Source organism: Bos mutus, chromosome 7, assembly GCF_027580195.1.
Source record: "Bos mutus isolate GX-2022 chromosome 7, NWIPB_WYAK_1.1, whole genome shotgun sequence".
In the NCBI taxonomy this organism is placed as follows: domain Eukaryota; kingdom Metazoa; phylum Chordata; class Mammalia; order Artiodactyla; family Bovidae; genus Bos; species Bos mutus.
The window spans coordinates 50,033,483-50,051,030 of record NC_091623.1 but is presented as its reverse complement, the minus strand read 5'-3'; the positions used below and the strand labels follow the sequence as shown (position 1 = coordinate 50,051,030).

General features: G+C 41.0%; 1 protein-coding gene across 2 annotated transcripts in view; it reads left to right on the top strand.

Moving 5' to 3' along the window:
- RNF130 (ring finger protein 130) overlaps positions 1-16,767 on the top strand; it is a 142,223-nt gene extending 125,456 nt beyond the window's left edge. The window contains exons 6-9 of one of the 2 annotated variants that reach the window (XM_005893437.2): positions 1,374-1,470; positions 3,194-3,398; positions 6,574-6,667; positions 16,587-16,767. In XM_005893437.2, the coding sequence (XP_005893499.2) occupies positions 1,374-1,470; positions 3,194-3,398; positions 6,574-6,667; positions 16,587-16,602 (412 nt within the window). In that variant the 3' untranslated portion in view covers positions 16,603-16,767. The remainder of the gene's footprint in view (positions 1-1,373; positions 1,471-3,193; positions 3,399-6,573; positions 6,668-16,586) is intronic. The other variant, XM_070373496.1, reaches the window with a different exon arrangement.
- Positions 16,768-17,548: the final 781 nt, after the last annotated feature.

The following is a 17,548-nucleotide window of genomic DNA, read 5'->3' as shown; positions in this document are numbered from 1 at the left end:
ATCTTGATTCTTCCCCCAAAAAGTGGGCACAAGGCTACCGAGTGATGATCGGTTATTTGGGTTGAAACTGTAAGCATGAATGTTTCTTCCAAATCCCAATTAAAACAGTGAATTTTCTAAATCTCTTACTTTTTTAAATCGAAGCTACGTTTTAAAACAGGTATATACATTTTGAAAAGGTATACATAACTACTTATAAGCTAATATATAAAGTACAAATAAACAACATTTAAAAAGCATATGATGGTTCAATTTGGTATCTTTCTCAAAATTTCTTTTATCTTGTCCCGAGACTGTGATTAGATAATGGTGCCTGTCCTGGCCCCTGTCTCTGCCCCTGCCCCATGGGCCAGGACGCGGGGGCTTCCTTGTGGCCTCATTTCAGGCTCTCAGAGCTACCATAGGGAGGCACAGGAGCTTGAGAAATGATTCCAACAGCTCCCTCACTGTCTTTTCCCCTTTCCATAGGGCACAGGGACCTTCTTCAAGAATGCAAAACCCTCCATGACTTATTTCCAGTCACAAGGATGTGACTGTCCACTCTCTGGAATAAAAATCGCCCATCCTCTCTCCCTTCAACATTTCAGCTAAAAACTGCTGGTTAAATGTTATCTGATCCCTAAGCACAGCTCATCCCTAAAAATAGTCCCAACTACCCTGTAACTTTATAAGCATTTAACTTGGGTTGCTTAGAAGTCTTGTTTTTTTCATTTCATTTACTTATTTTTTTGTTTTTACCTTTGGTTTATTTTTTTTTAATTGGAGGAAAATTGCTTTACAATGTTGTGTTGGTTTCTGCTATACAACAACATAAATCAGCCATAATCAGACATATACCACTTCCCTCTTGAGCATCCCTCCCCTCCCCCCGCCACCCATCTAGGTACTCACAGAGTGCCAGGCTGGGCTCCCTGTCTATCTGTTTTACAAGAACTCTTTAAGTAATGTTTTAAACAACGTTTGAACAGAAGTCCATGAAACTAATTATATAGAGTTTAAACTCCTGGTTAATATTTAACTTCTGGTTAGTATTTTTTGAAATTCTATTTTTCTGCTTTAGATATTGGAAACAACTGATTTATAAAATATAGTTATCTTCATTCTTAGTAAATTTCCTACTTTTCCTCAAATCTTTATTTGGGATTTGATGGAATAAAACCAAACAGCCAAATACTACTTATCAGTTCTCATTATACAGTGCTGTTAACATATAAGATTGGATTTAGGAGATTTTCTGCCAGCTCTGTTTTAGTACATCCTCACTATTTGTCTCTTGGGACCAAACAGACTAACTAAAAATTTCGTTTCTTTACATTTTGGCCTAAGAGTTTTTCAGGATATAATTTGTGATATAATTCTCTGTTTTTTTATAGGCATGTTTTCCACAAATCCTGCGTGGATCCCTGGCTTAGTGAACATTGTACCTGTCCTATGTGCAAACTTAATATTTTGAAGGCCCTGGGCATTGTGGTATGTTTCCTATTTTGTTAATACGTCTGTCGTTTTACCTCTAAGCATAACATAACATAGGCTTTCTCTGCCAGATAGTCTTGTTGGTCCATTACTACATTTTTCCCACATCACAGTCCAGCCCCCATCGGAGAACTCATGGAAGGGCAGCTGAAGAACTGTGCCAGTCTACTTTAAAGCATGCTTCTGTTGGGTGGTAGGTGTGTGATGAAGAACTAAGGTAGAAAGAAGGATGTGATTTTTCTATATTCCAATATCTTTTTTTTTTTAAGGAGTAGAATGTGGATTTTTAACTGTAGTCCAGTAGTAATTTTTTCTGCATTCAACATGGTATAAAACAGTGTCATTACTTATGTTTCTTCCTCTTGAATTTGGCTTTGCTCTCCTGCTGCTGCTAAGTCACTTCAGTCGTGTCCAACTCTGTGCAACCCCATAGACGGCAGCCCACCAGGCTCCCCCCTCCCCGGGATTCTCCAGGCAAGAACACTGGAGTGGGTTGCCATTTCCTTCTCCAGTGCATGAAAGTGAAAAGTGAAAGTGAAGTCGCTCAGTCGTGTCCAACTCTTAGCGACCCCATGGACTGCAGCCCACCAGGCTCCTCTGCCCATGGGATTTTCCAGGCAAGAGTACTGGAGTGGGGTGCCATTCCCTTCTCTGGGCTTTGCTCTCCCAGATGTTGGTAATTGCAGTCAGTGAGGGTAGGCAGTGTCAGCCCTGAGCAGATCTCTGACAGCTGGGTAGGGGCTTTGGTTGGGTGCCAGCCACATAGAGCACTTCAGCCATAGCCAGGTGAGCCAGCATTGACTACCTGAGGACCCTGGAGTTCTTTCAAGAGTGATTGAATAATCTCCATATAGAGGAGAAAGTTTATGTTGACCCAACAGATGAATTCCTCATTTTAGCTTTGCAGATCTGATTAATCCTATTTAAAATATGCTATCAGATGACATTTTAGAAGCAATCCAGTTAGGTAGTAGTGCCCCATTTATCCTCACATCTTCAAAGGTCATGTCAGTGATTTGTAGTTTCTTTACCTCTTAATTTGACACTGGCCTAGATAATCCCTTCTGGTGAGGGCCGTCCTTGAGACTGTCTGGCAGCATCCCTGGCCTTCCATATCCACTATTTAGTGGATGATAGTAGCCTTTAGCCCCACAGCACTCTGTTCCTCTCCCTTAGCATTAGATGCTTAAATTTTGAAACAGGTTTTTTTAGAGTCAGAAGACTTTTCACTGTTGATCTACTCTTGGTTGTATGCTTTATGTTTTAAAGGTGAAATATATTTAAAACCTGACTAGCAAAAGATGAGGTGTTACAGAACAGTTAATAGGGTGAAAGGGATATTTTATGTTATCTGTGTTAACACATGCACCAAAGTGATACACTGCACTGATTGTCAACTTTATAATAATGATAATGAATCTCTTTGCCTGTGAGCCATGTTCACAAAAAGTTGTCCTTTATAAAGATGAAGTATCCAGTTTTCTCAGTTCTACAGTGGATTTTGGCTTTCCTTTGTATCATTTTGGGGAAGAAATCATCTGTTTCTTTTAAATAAAAACTCTGGAACAAGAATGGAAAGTGTAAATGGGGCGGGAAGAAATGAAAGGAAATCACATGGAAAAAACTGATAAAATCTTTTCAACAGGATGTCAAGCATTTAGAATTTGATAAAAGGATCTGTTAATCTTACAAGCACTTTTAACCTGGAAATATTTTGCAGCCAAATTTACCGTGTACTGATAATGTAGCATTTGATATGGAAAGGCTCACCAGAACCCAAGCGGTTAACCGAAGATCGGCCCTAGGTGAGCTCGCCAGCGACAACTCCCTTGGCCTTGAGCCACTTCGCACTTCGGGGATCTCGCCTCTTCCTCAGGATGGCGAGCTCACTCCTCGAACAGGAGAGATCAACATCGCAGTAACAAGTAAGTGGGCCCTGTGCCCAGGGCGTGGGACTGGCTTGCTGCTGATATTTGACATGTGGTGAAGAGTTGAGGCGATCGGCCACCGGGGCCAGTGACTTAAGTCTGTAACTGAGAAAGTCATGGGTGCTTTTGTTAAAACAGATATTTGTAATCATGAAACTTCCTTTCTAGTAAGAAACTTGTGTATTTTTATTTGAGTAATGATTATAGTTGCCATTTGATGAGCAGTTGATCAGAGGTCTATCTTAATAGCTGCGTTATCAGCCTGTTTTGAAGTGGTGGTGTTGCACGCAGGGATGTGAGGTGGGACGTCCGCAGTGTCACAGGTGTGCTGTGTAACTGTGAGCCCCAATGGTCTCTAGTTCCTGTGCTGCAGAAACTTAGTAAAACACTCATCCAGAATTTGAACCTAAAACTCACAACTTTAAGAACAGTTGAGATAGCCAGTTGCTGCTCACTGTATTTTATACTTTTATGACATTTGGCATCTTTCTTTAATTGTACAAGAGGTGTGAGAAAAGCCATAAGATACTCTACTTTTAAAAAATGTTCTGGGCTAGTTATGAATGTCATGATTGTTGAAATGTTGACAAGAAAAAAAAAAATGCTCTGAATGCTTTGATGGCCTTTCCAAAGTATGAGTGGGCTGGCAGGCGTGTGAGTGGACATTCACCCGGTAACAAGCCAGCTGTTTTCAATCCATTCTTTGTGTTATTCTCTTCTAACAACCTTTCACCCCATCTTCCTCATCACCACTCTGGTGCTGCCTTTTTCAGTATATGCTGTGCTTGCCTATAGCTTCAAGCCCTAACCCTAATGGGACTCCTCTCAACTTCTGGGAGTCAGTAAAATGGATAAAACTATTACAAAAAGACTTTCCCCTTAAGTAGTAAGACTTGGGTGGTCTATTCAGTTGATTTATACATGTTTTTAGCCAACCAGAAATTGTTAGAAAATGATTTTGCAGGTTTTATTCTCATTTGTTTAAACTCAAGGAGAGGTCGTTAAGTTATAGAATCAGTAAAACTATTCTTTGATACATTTTGGCTAATTTCTTACCATTTCCCAGTGGTTTGTTTTAACAGCATTTCATGTTTTCCTGCTTTGACATTTAGGTTTTATGGGCTAGATTTTTTTAAAATGATGTAATAGTAATAAAGGAGACAAAGGTTGCCTGTTTATTAATGAATTATTGGTAGGTCTTTCATTGATCAACATTTATTGAGCACCTACTACTACATTAAGTAATTATTGCATTATATTTTATACAGAAATATCCTCTCAAAATCTTACATTTTGATGATAAAAATATTACTTCATGTGTCAAATTAATCACCTTTAGCAAATTTGTACATGTTAAAATGAAATTCATGTGGTTAAATTAGACCAAAGCTGCTTCTCCTTTAAGCTCAAAGCTCTGTAGTGCCGTAGTAACTACAGTGCGCTCAGCCAGCAGCCACTGTCCGCAAGGCACCGTGCTAAACACACACTGGGGAGGACAGAGCTGATGAGATCCTGCCTGCAGCGGGTTGGTGCTAACGTGCCTCTGGGCCCATCGGGTGTTATTGTGACGGTGTTTACTTCTTTTTGGTTACTAATTTTTATAACTGAAATGCCATGCATGTCTGGATGCTATATTCAAAATTGGAAACATAGATGTAATTGAAGTTAGTGGGCTTATCATGCATAAAAAAGTCTTAAGAAGAAAAAAATAAAGAATGCTATATTAAGCTTCTTGAAATTGATGACCAACATTTATTTTTTCTAATTTAAAATATATGGGGTTAAAAATGGTGGATTTTTGCATGGGTTCTTGAATGTTTGTTATTTTGACTTAAAGACCTTATAAATTCACTCTGTTGATGAAGAATTTGTATTCCAAGAAGCAGTGGCTGCACTGTTATCTAAAAAGAAAGAGCTTGCTGTGCATTTTAATAATGTAAACCAAGATGGGCAGAGAAATGCTTGTAGAACAACTCAGCATTCTGGAATCCTGAAGAACAGTTCTTCTTAACCTTTTGAAGATCACCAGCTTTAAAATTCGATGAAAGTATAATAGCCTTTTTCTAGAAGAATTAGTGGGCACACACAGTGTTGCATAGCTGTAAGATCCATGGGAAGCAGATTAGAAACACCCATGTTACACATAGCTTTCACATGTAAACGTTTGGCATTCCAAGTATAAATTTCTTCTCTCTGCATTATTGCAAGTGTATAGGGAATTTTACTGTGTAAAACTTTGTTAAATAGTCCTAGTTTGTGTATACTTTAGGAAATATAGTTAAAACTTTTTAGGAAGTCAGATTGATTCTCAGGTTGTTTTTATGGTTCTCAGTAAATACTGTTTTTGAAATATTACCCTGATGATACAGAGTTTGAAAAGTCAAGAGAAAATATTAACTGATTTCCTAGATCTAGAAAGGGACTAGATAAAAAACCTTTAGAGTTCTGTGTACCAGAGGTTTTCATCTCTTTGATGGGCCAAGTCTCTTGTGAATAAGCTTCCCTTTCTACTTCTGCTTAATAAAGCCTTAACAGCCAGTGCTGCTTCTTAGTGGTGGAGTCGTGAAGGGTAGTCTTCTTCTTTGCAGGAGACACCAATAAGATGTCCTTTTTCAAAAAAGACTCTTAAGTAAACCCACTCATAGACAAAAAGAATATAGATGAGAATGCCATGGAGGCCAGCCTGCGAACTGCTTGGAGTACCCACGAGACCTTTGGGGACCACTGCTCCATCTTTCTAAGCCTTTCTTTAGGAATGAATGACACAAGCATGCAGAAGTGACAGATGAAGAAAAAGAGGTTATAAGTATGGCTGGTCCACTTTACTGTCATTTAAATTAACAATTTTAAAAATGTGTCCGTGTGCCATTTTATATACATCTTTTTTCTGCACACATTTTGGTGGCCACACCTCTCACAGACCTCAGGACCTTAACTGGAAGAAATGTTTGGGCCATGCTTTCCTTTCTCCCTTGCAGCTTTCACCACTACTTCCACTAACCTTCTGCACTTAGTATCTCTCTGGCAAACCTCCTCCTGCTTCATTTCCTTGTGCCAGTCTTGGCTTACACCTTCGTTGACGTCTGCTTCGTTGCATTTGAGGGAAATGTTGACATCGATTTGACTTAAGTCTTCTCCCCAGAGTGATTTCCTCCCTTTCCTTTGTCAACAGAAGAATGGTTTATTATTGCCAGTTTTGGCCTCCTCAGTGCCCTCACACTCTGCTACATGATCATCAGAGCCACAGCTAGCTTGAATGCTAATGAGTAAGTAACAAATTGTTTTTTGGATTGCATGTGCCAAATGATCCCAGAAAATATGTCATTTTCGTAAAGATCATGAGAATTGGCTTCCACCAATTTCATACTGATACTGATGGGATCATACCTAACAAAACAGTTTATTTCACAAACAGTAACACTGATTGGGAGTTCACTTTGTTCACTTTAGAAAAGATTTCGGGGCTTTCATTAGCCACAAGGTTAGAATAAATCAACAATGGAACAAATGCCAAGAAAAGCAGTACAGTTGTAGTATGTAGAGAATCCCCACGTCCTGATCATTGATGGGATTAGCCGTGGGGGACGAGCCCCGCGTGCGCATCAAACTTTACCTGGAGTTTTATATACTTAGCTTTCAGTGGAGAACTGGCACGCTGACCTATGGTTACAGGAACATGGACGTTTAACCTGCAAGAAAGAAGCAATCAGAAAGATCTATGACTTCTAAATATTAGAAAGACGATCAGGAAAAAAAATAAATAAGCATAGACTGTATTTTCATAGGACAAAATGAAGACCAGGTTACAGATAGGCAAAATTTCACCTTGGTAAAAGGAAGAACCAGTGAGATGGTTTGCTGTGGGGGTAGGGAGTGCCCTGGACCAGGAATGCAGGCAGAAGCTGAGTTTTACTTGTCAGAGCTGTTGGATGGAAAATTTGGTCTGGATAACTGTTGAGGTCCAGTTTGATCCAGTGGTTTTCCAAAAGTAGCTTTCCATGGGGGTAGCTTGTTTCCATGGGGGCAGCTTTATTTGTTTTGCGTTAAACTTGGGGCATTTACATTAGGATATTATTCAGTCCTTTCTTTTAAGCAATATTCATGAAAACTTATTCAAGATGAAAGCATCCCTGGAACACTGCTGAAATTTGAACTTGAATTGGTGGAGTTCCTGTGCTTTCTGTATTCTGTTATGTCCTGGCACTTTAGTTGATTAGTAACAACCAACCACGCTCATGTAATTGATTTAATTAAATGCTCATAGTCCAACTGTAGAAACAATGGGCAAGACACTTCCGTTTCCAATGACGTGATATTATTACTTCTAACCTGATCTTTTGGCTAAATACTTAAAAGAAGTACCCTTTGGCATCCTTGACGTATTACATATTGAGAGGATGTCATGGTCACTTGGCAGTCTTCAGATGAGTAGTCTCAACCTCATCCAGTAGGTCACCAGCTGGCTGCTTCTCTTGGGCCCACCTGATGCAGTTTTACTTCAACATAGCACAGTGTTAATAGCTCAGACTCTAGAGTCACACATACCTGGATATGACTACCTGCTCCTCCATATTTTTCTTGTGAGACCTATATAATATTTATCTGAAGTTCATTTTAGTCATCCATAAAACAAGAATAATGGTAGGAGTACATCATAGGATTGTTGTAAGTATCAGCATATAAAGTGCTTAGCACAGTGCCTCGTACATAATAAGTGCTCAATAAATGTTAGCCAAAACAATTCCTCTGAGATTCTTTCAAAGTTGTATGAAGAAGATGGCCATCTGTCTTTATCACTTGGCAAATGAATTTAATTTTCTTCCATGAAATAGAATCATAAGAGCTCACGAGTGCCTGTAATCAACCCTCAGTTTGGAGGGAAATATTTATTTCTCCTGAAGTCACCTCTTTTGCTTACTCCCATACCAACCCATCAGACAAGATGATAATGTAAGCCCACTTCTTAAAATTTCTCAAATGAGCAAAAACCAAGCAAGTAGCTGCACACTGGGTACTTTTAGGGAATTGTTAAGTAATTTAATAGTCACCTTGCTGCCACTCAGAATTGGCCAGGTGCTCAGTTCATGTTTTAGATATTTTAGAGAATGCTCAATAGACAACCTGTTTTAAGTTAGAGTTCCATTCATAAACGCATGCATGACTCAGAATCTGAGTCATAGATCTTAGACCCATGTCTTAGTCCATCCCTTCTCCCATCAGCCTTCGTAGAGGGTTGTTAGTACAGTTATTCATTTGACTATTATTTCTATGTCTTAGTCAAAACCACTCTGAATGACAATTTCCATAATTCCATTTAGAGAAGTTGAGAGAGAGAGAGTGTGTGTGTGTATGTGTGTGTGTGTGTGTGTACACACATATGGATGGATAAAAGGATGGTGACCAAATTATTAATGGTGATTTTCTGAATTTAGTAAAATTTTGGATGATGTTTTTCTCTCCTATATGCTTTTCTGTGTTAACTTTTTGTAACAGTACTTAATTTTTTTAAGTCCATTTTAATTCTAGGGGATTGGAAAAAAAGATAATGGTTGGAAATTCCCCAGCAGTCCAGTGGTTAGGACTCCACACTTCGACTGTTGGGGGCCTGGGTTCGATCCCTTGTCTGGAAACTAAGATCTACAAGCCATTCAGTGCAGCCAAAAATAAATAAATAAATACCCACTCTTATTCAATGTCTCCTTCTAAGAATATTGATGAAAAATTCCTATGTGATTTTAATTCTGAAAAGTTTATTTTAGCAAATAAATTATAATTATTCTTCATTAATTCTTTGAAATCTCTCTTATTTCCCGTTTCACTTTTACCAAAAAATTGCAGTCAAAATGAGATTGCCTTTTCAATTTAATTGCTCTGTTTCAGTTTTTTGGGTACCCTCCTCCATTTCTAAGATGGTCTTCTATATGAGTAGATTCTGTCTTTTCACATGTTAATGATTTGTCTGGATATTACTAGTAAATTCCACCTTATACCATCTACCTACTATTATAGTTTGCTCTTCTAACAGTGTTACACTGAACTTGTGTACTGTGATGTCAGTAAGACTGACCCAGTCTAGCCACTGGGGAGACCCTGTGAGCAAGATCAAGCAGTGAGCAAGATCTGTGGCCAGATACAAAAGCAGAGCTGTGGAACCCAGGCAGGCCCAGGCCTCCATGGGTCATGGACTGCTGCTCACCTGGGGTTGAAAGCACTCTGCCTCCCTTACCACACTCTGCAAGTTCACCCAAGGCTTGACGATAGTGACTTAACTCAAGTTAATCAAAAGTCCATGTATCTGGGAGCACCACCTTCTATTGTGATGAAATACTATATAAGTACTCGATCATGACTAATTGTGCTTTACTTTTTTAATGCTATAAGCAGATCTAGTGAATTCTGAAACTTGACAAATATAAACAGGATAGTAGTCAAAGAAGTAAATAAATGCATGGTAAATGTATTTTTATATATTAGCTTCCCAGACATTTGTTGTGCCTGAGTAAGGCTCTGAGGAGGCCTTACAAATAGCTGAGAAAAGAAGAGGAGTGAAAGGCAAGGGAGAAAAGGAAAGATATACCCGTTTGAATGCAGAGTTCCAAAGAAGAGCAGGAAGAAATAATAAAGGTATCTTAAGTGAACAATGCAAAGAAACAGAGGAAAGCAATAGAATGGGAAAGACTAGAGATCGCTTCAAGAAAATTAGAGATGCCAAAGGAATATTTCATGCAGAGATGAACACAGTACAGAACAGAAACGATATAAACCTAACAGAAGCAGAAGATACTAAGACAAAGTGGCAGGAATATACAGAAGAGCTATACAAAAAAGATCTTCGTGACCCAGATAGCCATGGTGGTGTGATCACTCACCTAGAGCCAGACATCGTGGAGTATGAAGTCGAGTGGCCTTAGGAAGCATCACTAAAAACAAAGCTAGTTGGAGGTATTGGAATTGCAGCTGTGCTACTTCAGATCCTAAAAGATGATGCTATTAAAGTGCTACACTCAATATGCTAGCAAATTTGGAAAAATTTGGAAAACTCAGCTGTAGCCGCAGGACTGGAAAGGGTCAGTTTTCATTCCAATCTCAAAGAAAGGCAATGCCAAAAAATGTTCAGACTACTGCACAATTGCACTCATTTCACATGCTGCTGCTGCTGCTGCTAAGTCACTTCAGTCGTGTCCGACCCTGTGCGACCCCATAGACAGCAGCCCACCAGGCTCCGCCGTCCCTGGGATTCTCCAGGCAAGAACACTGGAGTGCGTTGCCATTTCCTTCTCCAATGCATGAAAGTGAAAAGTGAAAAGTGAAAGTGAAGTCGCTTAGTTGTGTCCGACTCTCAGCGACCCCATGGACTGCAGCCTACCAGGCTCCTCCATCCATGGGATTTTCCAGGCAAGAGTACTGGAGTGGGGTGCCATTGCCTTCTCCAATTTCACATGCTAGCAAGCTCAAAATCCTTCAAGATAGACTTCAACAGTACATGAACCGAGAACTTGAAGATGTACAAGTTGGATTTAGAAAAGGCAAAGGAACCAGAGATCAAATTGCCAACATCCATTGGATCATAGAAAAAGCAAGGGAATTCCAGAAAAACTTATGCTTCGTTGACTACACGAAAGCCTTTTGACTATGTGGATCACAACAAACAGTGGAAAATTCTTAAAGGGATGGGAATACCAGACCACTTTACCTGCTTCCTGAGAAACCTGTATGCAGGTCAAGAAGCAACAGTTAGAACCAGACATGAAATGATGAACTGGTTCAAATTGGGAAAGGAGTACGTGAAGGCTGTATATTGTCACCTTGCTTCTTTGACTTCTATGCAGAGTACACATCATGGGAAATGCTGGGCTGGATGAATCACAAGCTGGAATCAAGATTTCTGGGAGAAGTGTCAACAGCCTCAGATATGCAGATGATAACCACTCTAATGGCAGAAAGCAAAGAGGAACTAAAGAGCCTCTTGATGAAGGTGAAAGAGGAGAGGGAAAAAACTAGCTTAAAACTCAGCATTCAAAAACTAAGACTATGATGTCTGGTCCCATCGCTTCATGGCAAATAGATAGGGAAAAATTAGAAACAGTGACAGATTTCATTTTCTTTGGCTCCAAAATCACTGGAGACAGTGACTGCAGCCGTGAAATTAAAAAATGCTTGCTACTTGGAAGGAAAGCTATGACAAACCTAGACAGCATATTAAAAAACATACATCACTTTGCCAACAAAGTTCCCATATAGTCAAAGCTATGGTTTTTCCAGTAGTTATGTACAGATATGAGAGTTGGACCATGAAGGTTGAGCACCGAAGAATTGATGGCTTTTGAACTGTGATGCTGGAGAAGACTCTTCAGACTTCCTTGGACTGCAAGGAGATCCAAACAGTCAATCCTAAAGGAAATCAACCCTGACTCTTTATTGGAAGGACTGATGCTGAAGCTAAAGCTCGAATACTTTGGTCACCTGATACGAAGAGCAAATTCATTGGAAAAGATCCTGATGCTAGGAAAGACTGAGGACAGGGGGAGAAGGAGGGGACAGGATGAGATGGTTGGATGGCATCATCAGCTCAATGGACATGGGTTTGAGCAAGCTTCGGGAGATAGTGAAGGACAGGGAAGCCTGCTGTGCTGCAGGCCATGCGTCACAGAAGTCAGACACAAGTGAGCAACTGAACAAGTTATATTGAACTTCAATTCCCAAAGTATGTTTTCTGCTATGTTTTATTATTTAAGTAAACCTTGTTAAATCTCAACGTTTACCAGCTTACGTTTACATAAATCTATTTTTCCCTCAACATAAGTAAATATTTATTTGAAATGTTTTTATTTGAGGAATAAGTTATAAGATGTGGATGATGTAGGAGAGATTTTGAGTTGACTGGGCAGTTCAGCTAGGTATTCTCTACAGCCCTTTCTTAGTTCCTGGATTCTGATGCATAGAAATCATGTTCTGAGATTTGCAGAGGGGTGTAGACTAGCATTTAAGATTCAGACAGTCTCAGCGGGAGGAAATGAATCTGATGTGCTTGACTTGTTGAAAGAATGGGAGCAAATTTGAAATCCTGTAGCATAATTGAAGACCAAGAAGTCCTAGCTCTGCAGCAAGTCCATTGGGCTTCAGTGTTCTTTTTGAGCGATCCTCCTGAGTTGTTGTGGTAGAAATATATAGGCTAGGTCAAAGGAATTGATGTTTCTGTTTTACTCTCTACTAAGAGTATTTCAGTATTTCTGAATTGTTTTGCTCAAGCTTTTTTAAGAGGAACATTGACATATTTCAATATAAAAGTATCTGAAAACTTAATCATTTCATACTTTGGGGATATTTACCTTAGAAAAGAGGAGACTGAGGTGAAGTAAGAGGTGTTCTCAAGTATTTGCGGGACTTTCAAAGGTGAGAACAGCTACTGTTGATTGTGCGCCTACCAAGACCTTACTCCTTTGTGGGACTCCGTTATTACCCACATTGCCCCCAGTTAATACTTGTAGTAGTCCCAAGGTGACTAACCAGTGCCTACAGAGGGTAATACTTCCTATGTAGCTCTGGAGGCATCTACAGGGAGGTAGGTTTCCATTTAATGTAAGGAAGAACTTCCTGCCAGTAAGAATTTTCCCTCCATGAAAATGAGCTGTCTTAAAAGCTAATGAGCTTGCCAGGAGTTGCTTATTCAGACGGAAACTATAAGGCAGGAGCTGTATGGAGGCAGATCTTGAGTCAGATTGGCAAAGACAGTGGCACTCCAGTACTCTTGCCTGGAAAATCCCACGGACGGAGGAGCCTGGTGGGCTGCAGTCCATGGGGTCGCAAAGAGTCGGGCACGACTGAGCGACTTCACTTTCACTTTTCACTTTCATGCATTGAAGAAGGAAATGGCAACCCACTCCAGTGTTTTTGCCTGGCGAATCCCAGGGACGGCAGAGCCTGGTGGGCTGCCGTCTATGGGGTCGGACACGACTGAAGCGGCTTAGCAGCAGCTGCAGTTTGAGTCAGACAGAAGTTCTAAGACTCCTTCTAGTTCTCAGAGTTCCTCTTGAATTGTCTGTCCTAAATGATCCCTTCCTGGGAGAGATCAAAACAACGGTCTCAGCTGGCTACCCCTTATCGAATCTTCAGGGTCAAGCAGTGTTTTTAAAACTTTTTAAAATCATCTCCTACTGTAAGAAATACATTTTCTATTGTGACCCAGTACTCCCACATGTATGACTGAAACAGAAGTTCCACAGTTTTCCTTACTACACACAGATCTTTTCTTCTCTGTGGTTTCTTGTTGTTAATATGGGTCATGAACTCCTGCATTGATTTTATGATCCATTAATAGGTTGCCGCCTGCAATTTGAGAAACACTAAGCTGAAGAATTTTGAATTTTTAGTTTTCAATCTAATAACCTCTTTTTTATTTGACTGTGCTAGGTCTTGGTTACTGTGTGCAGGCTTTCTCTAGTCGCAGCAAGCAGGGGCTACTCTCTGACTGTGGTACACAGGCTACTTCTTGCAGCGGCTTTTCTTGTTGCAGAGCACAGGCTTTAGGGCCCAGGCTTCAGTAGTTGTGGCTCCCAGGCTCTAGAGCACAGGCTCAGCAGTTGAGGTGCGTGGACTTAGTTACGCGTGGAATCTTCCCAGCCTGGGGATCAAACCCGTGTCCCCTGCATTGGCAGGCAGATTCTTTTCTTCTTTTTTAATTCTTTTATTTTGCTCTTCCCAGCATCACCTGAGATCTACATTTTTTTACATTGGAAAAGACCCTGTTGCTGGGAAAGACTGAGGGCAGGAGGAGAAGGGGACAACAGAGGATGAGATGGTTGGATGGCATCACCGACTCAGCAGACATGAGTTTGAGCAAACTCTGGGAGATAGTGAAGGACAGGGAAGCCTGGTGTGCTGCAGTCCATGGGGTTGCGAGGAGTTGGACACGACATAGTGACTACACAACAACAGCACATTCCTTTGATGCCAGGGTTGTGGGTTCCCTTTACATTCTGAGCAGGCAGACTTTTAACCACTGGGCCATCTGGGAAGTCCTCAACCTAATAACTTGCTCACACTGGCACACATATCTGATTGTTTATTTTCCTGAGACAGCTTTTTTTGTAGGAGTGTCAGCAAATACTTGTCCCCAGCCTCACCATGAATACTCTTCTTTCTTTGAGCATTTAGTTCTCCTTTTAGCCACAGTAAGCCCGAGATACGAACACAAAGAAGTAACCTGAGGCCCAGGGGGGCTGAGTGACCTCCAAGAAATGCCATGGGAGGAAGGGCCTGGGATTCCAGCCCAGTACTTCTGGTTCCAAGTCTTTATACTTCTTTTCTTTGACTACTCCAGAGGGCCATTTAAGGGTTCCAAATAATATGGTTGAAAAAGATTAATTTGGTTTTCTAAAAACTCAGTGACAAAAAAGAAGATTAAAGCAGCAGAACCTTTGATTGGGTTTCTGTCTTTGTCGGTCTTTTTATTTTTCAGAAGTGCCTTTAATGTTTGGCTTCGTCGGGTTTTTTTTAAATACTTACATGTGTTAGTCATTCAGTCGTGTCCAACTCTTTGCAACTCCATGGACTGTAGCCCACCCGACTCCTCTGTCCATGGAATTCTCCAGACAAGCATACTGGAGTGAGGTGCCATTCCCTTCTCCAGGGTATCTTCCCAACCCGGGAATGAACCTGGGTCTCCCGCATTGCAGGTAGATTCCTTACTGTCTGAACCACCAGGGAAGCCCCATAATTACTTAGAAAGGCAGCAAAAAAAATAAGTTTAAAAATCTTGACTCACCCATTAAAAGTCCCTATGCCTACTGAGGAAATAATATAAAAACAACGTGTCATATTAAATATAAACTGTAATAAACAAGTGTAGAGCCTCATTCACAGTTACTGTGAATGACCCTAACCCTAAGCCTTCCTTCCATTCGTGAGGCACCATCTTCCAGCTTGAGGCACCAGGCCTGCCCTGCAGGAGCCCTGGGGTGACAGGCTGCAGCGCTCTCTGTACCCAGTGCTGTATCTGTGCCAGGGCAGTATGGCATGAGTACCACACAGAAGCAGAGGAGCTCCCGCTCCTCCCCTGAGGGAGGCAAAAAGGCTTCCTGGAGGAAGTGACTTAGAAACCAGGCCAGGCATCATTAAAACAAAGGTGAGGGAAAGCACGGCAGGTTCAAGGAGTTGTGTGGTTTGATGTGTCTACTGTAGGTGATGGCGGAAGTAGGCAGACTATGGAACTTGGACTGTGGGTCTTTTTTGTTTTTTGTTTTTTTGGTAACCAGCAGGTTATGTCTAAGGCTTTTCAGTAAAAAGAAAATTGCTAATGACTGAGAAATTGCTTTGGCATGGTAGAGACCAAAAGCAAGAAGGTAGGTTAGGTAAAAATACGGAGCTGAAGGAGAAAGTCAGGACGATGGGGAAGAGATAAAACAGGAAATGCTGGAGAGCTGTATGATGACCAAAGAGTAAGTGATTTGGATCCAGAGTGTGGATCTGGAACTCAACAGGCAGAAAAGAGAGCAGCATTGAAGATAAGGTATATAGAAACCAGAGCAATGATCCAGACTCTAGAAGGGTTGAGGAAGCCAGAGCAGTCCCACACCGCCAGGCTACAGAGGGACAGCTTTAGCCTGAGGGTAATGCAGGAAACTTCAGATGTCAAGTACCTTCAGGCACCTGGTTTAGGGGGACACACACACACACACACACACACACACACAAAATACACGCACATTAAATCCGTGAGTTCCTGTAAGAAAGCCTTACACCCCTGGGAGTCCATACTCCTCAAATCTTATTTCAAAATAAATAAAGACATGTTTGTTTGAGGTATAAAGGGAGAGCGTATTTTAAAGACAGCAGCTACAGATCTCAGGGCCTTCGGCGTTTAGAACACGCGTTCAAATCAGGACAAGTTGTAAATTTTATAATTGTCCCCACATTTTTTAAACAAAATGCTATTAACCTGTACTTTCCCCTGCCTTCCTTTTGGAAGTACTAACACACTTTTAAGTGATTGAGCCACTTAACCGCAGATCTGAAGCTGCTGAGTTCAGGAAATGCTGATGGCTTACTGGCTTGACCAAACTGCTCTGGGAAATACTTGGGGACAACCCAGCCCACCATTCAGTTAGAATTACTTTCTGTTTTAAAAATTTGACAAATACCCTTTAACTAATTCTTGACCTCTCTTTTTCTCCTTTTATTCCATAGGGTAGAATGGTTTTGAAGAAAGAAAAACACTGCTTTCTGACTGATTGCCTTGAAGGAAAAAAGAACCTATTTTTGTGCATCATTTACCAATCATGCCACACAAGCATTTATTTTTAGTACATTTTATTTTTTCATAAAATTGCTAATGCCAAAGCTTTGTATTAAAATAAATAAATAATAAAATTAAAAAGCTGTGTTGTCGAGTATTATTCAACCACTTGTGTTTGGAAGGCTGATTGGGAGATCACATACCCATTTCATTTGTGTATGTCTCAGAGACAGAAGGTGCTCATACTCTCCAGGGGAGGAACAGCAATGCTGTTTCTTTTGATATTTTTATGTTGGCTCCTGCAGTTTCCAGATAGGACCCAGGTGTGGGGACACCCTGTGTAGCGATGCCCCCTCGGGCCTTGAAATGACTTACTCCATTTTATTTTCTTCAGGATTGCCATTCACTCTCTGATACTTTCTTAATTGTTTATGGTCGATCTGCCTCCTCCAGCATGTCAGCTCCACAGCCACAGGGACATTCAACTGTGTCTCTTCCCGCTGTAGCCCTGGTACCTAGTAATGTGCTGTGCACATAGTAAGTGCTCAATAAATACTTGATGAGATGAAAGGATGAGTGTACAAAAAATTTTCCGAAATCCATGCTGTTAGTAATAAATTGTATCTGTCCGAGATTTTTTCCCTAGTTTACGCAGTGTTCTGTGCAGGCGGGCGTGCTGCGCTTCATCTGTGGCTGCACAGTGGCACGCTCTGGTCGTGGTGAGCAGGGACTCGGCGTTGCAGTCCCCGGGCTTCTCACTGCTTGCTTTCTCCTGATGCAGAGCCCAGGCTCTAGATCTCAGGCTCAGTAGTTGTGGCCCACGGCTTAGTTGCTCTGCAGCATGCGGAATCTTCCTGCATCCGGGGTCAAACTTGTGTCCCCTGTTTTGGCTGGCAAATTCTTAACCATTGGA